This window comes from Atta cephalotes (assembly GCF_000143395.1).
Source record: "Atta cephalotes unplaced genomic scaffold scaffold00069, whole genome shotgun sequence".
Taxonomy (NCBI): domain Eukaryota; kingdom Metazoa; phylum Arthropoda; class Insecta; order Hymenoptera; family Formicidae; genus Atta; species Atta cephalotes.
Genome location: NW_012130133.1, coordinates 586,397 through 591,070, shown reverse-complemented (window position 1 = coordinate 591,070; position 4,674 = coordinate 586,397). Strand labels below are relative to the sequence as shown.

The 4,674-nt window shown below is 32.3% G+C and overlaps 1 protein-coding gene across 1 annotated transcript; it reads right to left on the bottom strand.

Moving 5' to 3' along the window:
• Nucleotides 1–955: 955 nt before the first annotated feature.
• Nucleotides 956–4,337, bottom strand: LOC105623963 (signal transducing adapter molecule 1). Its single transcript, XM_012205332.1, has 10 exons — nt 4,295–4,337; nt 3,603–3,763; nt 3,160–3,405; nt 2,795–2,870; nt 2,479–2,691; nt 2,272–2,391; nt 1,972–2,160; nt 1,672–1,892; nt 1,372–1,607; nt 956–1,070 (listed from the first exon to the last, which is right to left on the bottom strand). The coding sequence occupies exons 1-10, from the start codon at nt 4,335–4,337 to the stop codon at nt 956–958; spliced, it is 1,620 nt and encodes a 539-aa protein (XP_012060722.1).
• Between the last annotated feature and the right edge of the window lie 337 nt (nt 4,338–4,674).

The window sequence follows — 4,674 nt, the reverse complement described above, 5'->3', positions numbered from 1 at the left end:
CAGCCATTTCCATTAATATTCAAGATAGAATGTTTCGTCGTATATACAATATCACTTATTATTTAACAATTGATAAAAAATTTCTCGCAGTCTCGCTATTTTTTTAAGCTGTCAATAGGAATTAGTCTTATTGTACACAATGGGGAGACTAGACATATTGAGACATTTTTCTTGCAAAAGATGTTTCAACCATTGTTCGATAATTAAAAGAATCTAACACTGTGATTGCAACATTCCTTTAACAATAATATCACTTCGTTTCCTAATAATCACATTGCAATCTCCGTTTTGTATTTACTTGATCGATGACAGAGTAGAAAACTATAAAACACTCCTTGAGCTTTTTTTTCGTACACAAATTCCAAATTTCGTATTTCGTGTATTTTTACGACATATTATTTAATTGCATATTATTTAAAAATATATGTAATATTAAAAAAATGAAATTACAACTTTTATGAGAAATATATATGTGACAAGGTTTATAACTTAAATATAAAACAAAGCACGAATAATTAATCTTTTTTTTATATTTATATATATAAAATTGTAAGAAAAATATTTTTTTTAATAATTTGTAGAAATATGGGATTTAACATATTTTTGTAGACAAATTATATATATTTTTTCTGACCATGTGAATCAATCAATAATTAAATAACAGAAATCAAATCGATTAAAGGAATGTATAAATAAAAATTGAACAGTTTGAATCAATAAATATTTAACAGTTACACTAATGAACGTGATGTAGGCAACATAAGTCACTTTCTGCTTTGCTTTTCCTAATTGCATGTACATACTTATAAAATAGTACATCCTAGAACATAAAATTTTTATTAAAAACCCATTATCTTTGGCTACTTTGGGTATGTTTATTTAAATAATTATAATATAGTAATATTGTACAGCTTGAATTAGAGTACAAGATGAGTTTGTAACGCATAGTTTTGCTTTACATCATGTGTTGCCCGTTTGGTGGAGCATATTGCGATTGCTGATTTATAGGTCCTGTAGGTCCAGGCGGACCATATGGCCCGGGTGCTGGGCCGCTTTGAGGTGGATATCTGCTACGTAATATATTAAATTATCACTTCTTGTGTTAAAAAAAGAAAAGCAAAACATAACATTCAATCGATAAAACATGCAATTAAAGAATATTGTCATATATTGTATAATAACATAAAAAGATGTATAACATAAAAAGATGTATTGTATGTATTTGCACATACGCTTATGTGACAATGTATTGTAATTTAAATGTAAGAAATGTCATGAAACTTGAAAATATTCTTATAATAATTTTGATCATAGCGAGCTTTAGAATCAACGTTGCGGTAAAAGGAAAAAAATCAAGCATATTAAACATACCCTTGTGGTTGATAAGGTAGATTAGTTTGATCAGGCGGCGGCAAAGATGACCCTTGTGAGTGTCCAGGTGGATGTTGGCGGGATCCTGATTGAACATGAAAATGTTGGGGTAAAGTCATGTTTGGCATACTGGTAGGACCCATGTACTCGGTGCTTGGCAAATTCGCGTTATATGGTCCTACCGGACCTGAGGCAGCTCCAGTGGGGAACGGAGAAGGCGGCATACCATTAAACATCTATTAAAGAATATAGCAATGTCATTCTTCTATTGAAGAATATAGTATGTCAAGATGTACTTACATGCGTTGGTGGTGGTCCCGGATTGTGGAATGGATAAGGACTTATATGTGGCTGCATTTTAGGCAAAGTGTAACCAGACGGCGTTGGAGGTTCTCTCATCAAGGTGTGATACAAATTAAGAGCGTCGACCAAATCAGAACTTAATTGAGTAAGCTGCGCATGCCGCCTGTCTACTTTTTCCAAAGCCGCGTCGATCAAAGGTCCCATTGCCGTGACTTGTTCTGCAAAATGTAATAGATGGAAATAGTGAATATATTTATAATATTATTCTAACTTAATATTTTCAAAATTCATAATTACCTTCTAAATCGAGCATTTCCTGAGGATCGGAGGTATCACATTGTGGATCAGCTTCGTGAAGCAGATGTAACAATCTATCCATTTTCTTTTCATCTATTTCAACTTCCACCACTTCAGGTTCACGTTTTACCATTTTTACTTCTACTTCTTCTGCGAATTGCACTAATTTCTTGTTACTATGTTCCAATTCTACACATAAATATATCTTGCATTAATTCAATCACAAAAATATAATAAAAATTTGAGGACATTTAAACTTTAGAGTGCATAAAAAAATTTATTAAATCATATATATCTTACTTGTAAATTCTTCTGGTTCAACAGACAAATCAGCAGTAACAAAATTGGAGGGAAAAAGTCCTTCGCCTCTTTGATTGCTACCTTTCCACCAATTTGGATGAGAATCGTCCAAAATGTTAACTAAAAAACCAAATTCCAAATTAGAAATTCATTTCTAATATTTATCATGTCGTTTATACTTTCATATTATAATCTTCATGTACATACTTATTTCTCCTGCTAAGAATGTCAGTTCATTATCCTCTGCAGCTTCAAAATCATATAGAGCACGTACTTTCCTGCCTTCTTGAGAAGTGTTAGATGCTCCAACTACAGAATTCATACTAGGATATAAACTAGTGCTTTTTTTAGAGGCTGGCGAGCTATGCGATGAAGTGCTTTGAGTATGAGTTTTACTTTCTTGTAACGAAAGTTGTATGGCTATAAAATATCATTTAATAATAATAATTAAATATAAAAATATATAATAAAAATAAAATAAAAACACATTATTAATATATAATGAAAACAATATTAAGCTTACCTCTTGCGATATCTGATTCTTCTTGCGAATTTGTTACTACATTAGGATCTCTGCTTAAAGTGCTAGAACGTTTTGGCTAAAAGACATTGCATTTTAAATATGTTTGACATTTTAAAAAAAGATTTAAAAATATTAAATTAATAGTGTTATATAGTTGATCTATATATTAAAGTGCATGCAAGTGACTTATATAAAGTACTACTTATGTGATGCAATATAAAAGGAACACATGTTATCAATAAATATTAATTATCTGACTAATTTAAATACAATTTAGTTTGCATTTATAATTTAATATTCAATTTTGCATAAATATATTTAATAGAATAAAGGTACAGTAATAATGTTACAGACTAGAAACTCACCGTATCCGAAACAGAAGAAAAATCATAGCCTTCGCTTCTCAGTTTGTTATATAAACTTGGAATTAGATTCAATTGTGGATCTGTCTTAAAATCACCTTCTACCCATTTTTTCAAAAGTGTTTTGATTTTATCTACTATTTTCGGTTGTGGATGGTTAATAAGCTTTCTTAAATCATTTTCAAAATCTCTGGACGCAATTTCCAAGTGGAAAACTTTTCCACAATTACTGGTGCAAGCATCTAACAACTAAATAAATAATGAAAAATTAAAACTTGATGAAATACGTTGAGATATTTAGATTCCATTAAAGTAAGATTAATTTCAGTTTAACTTATTTATTTTTTTCTAATTCTAAGAATTAGAAAAAGATAAAGAATAGATTCTAAAAATAAAGTTAATCTTACATTATAAAATCATGCCTTATTGTTAAAGAATGTACTAACTGTTATAGCTTGCATGACCACATGAGGGTCCTGACAGTATAATCTTTTAACGATAGAACGTAAACAGTCCTTAGCGTTTTGACTGGAGGTGCCGACTTTATCACAAATATCCATTATCTTTCCCCATTCTTCCGTTACATTGTTCTCATTAGTTGCCTTTTCTGATCCAATATAATCACAAATCATGATTTAAATAGGTATTCGATGACATGCATAATCAAGAAAGTAAGTTTCTTTTTAATAAAAAGATTAAAAGATTAAAAGATAATTAAGAAGCTAACAATGGGTCAACTTGCAGACGTCACAGATAAAAATGTAACAAAGGGATTGACGTTTTCTAAAATCGTGTTACGATTTCACCTAGATGAGATATCATGCGGAAAACTGTCATCGGGCGTGAAATCGCTGTTGTCTCGCGTGTAAAGATCAGTGCGTCAAAAAACGCGAAAGTCGAATTTAGTGAGCGGAGAAATAGCATGAAAGATCTGACGATGTGGTCGGAGGAGGTCAAATGTCAACAACCGTTTAATACGCCCAATGCAGAAAACGAATCATTCCTCGCGTAAATCCACAAAGAATAATCGCAGGCTCTCGCGATAATATATACAGTGAGAGACAGTGTACTCGACCATGATATTTGCTGATGCGCGTATCAGATAAGGGGACCGTAAGAAATCGAGGATATTACTCACCGACGTCAGCGTCGAAGGGCGAGGAGGTCTGAAAGAGGCCCATCGTCGTGGCTCTCTCTCGTGGAACAGCCGTGAAGATCCCTAATGTCGTCGCGCTCGCACGTCGGCACGCTATCGCGGAATAGCGCTATGCATCCAGCTGATATTTACTCACAAACGTCCGGCAAAGCAAATGATGATATTCCACTCCGCCGCACTAACAGACATCTTTGCCCCCGGATCAGCTAAGACTTATCGATACCTAGATATCGATTTCTATCGATACTTCTCGATATAAACAAGATACGATCTATTGGTCTGTTGTTTGAAATTCTCAAATATTTTTGCATTTAAAATAAGATAGATAAATATTTGGACGTTGAAAAGAGAGAAAGCAAAAA

What these genes read in the sequence shown, in the direction of transcription:
- LOC105623963 (XM_012205332.1), bottom strand. Translation starts at nt 4,337, where the DNA reads ATGGGCCTCTTTCAGACCTCCTCGCCCTTCGACGCTGACGTCG. An exon ending in TTTCTTCTGTTTCGGATACG is followed by an intron (nt 2,871 to 3,159) that starts GTGAGTTTCTAG and finishes AATGTCTTTTAG; the next exon opens with CCAAAACGTTCTAGCACTTT. An exon ending in TGAACCAGAAGAATTTACAA is followed by an intron (nt 2,161 to 2,271) that starts GTAAGATATATA and finishes ATTTATGTGTAG; the next exon opens with AATTGGAACATAGTAACAAG.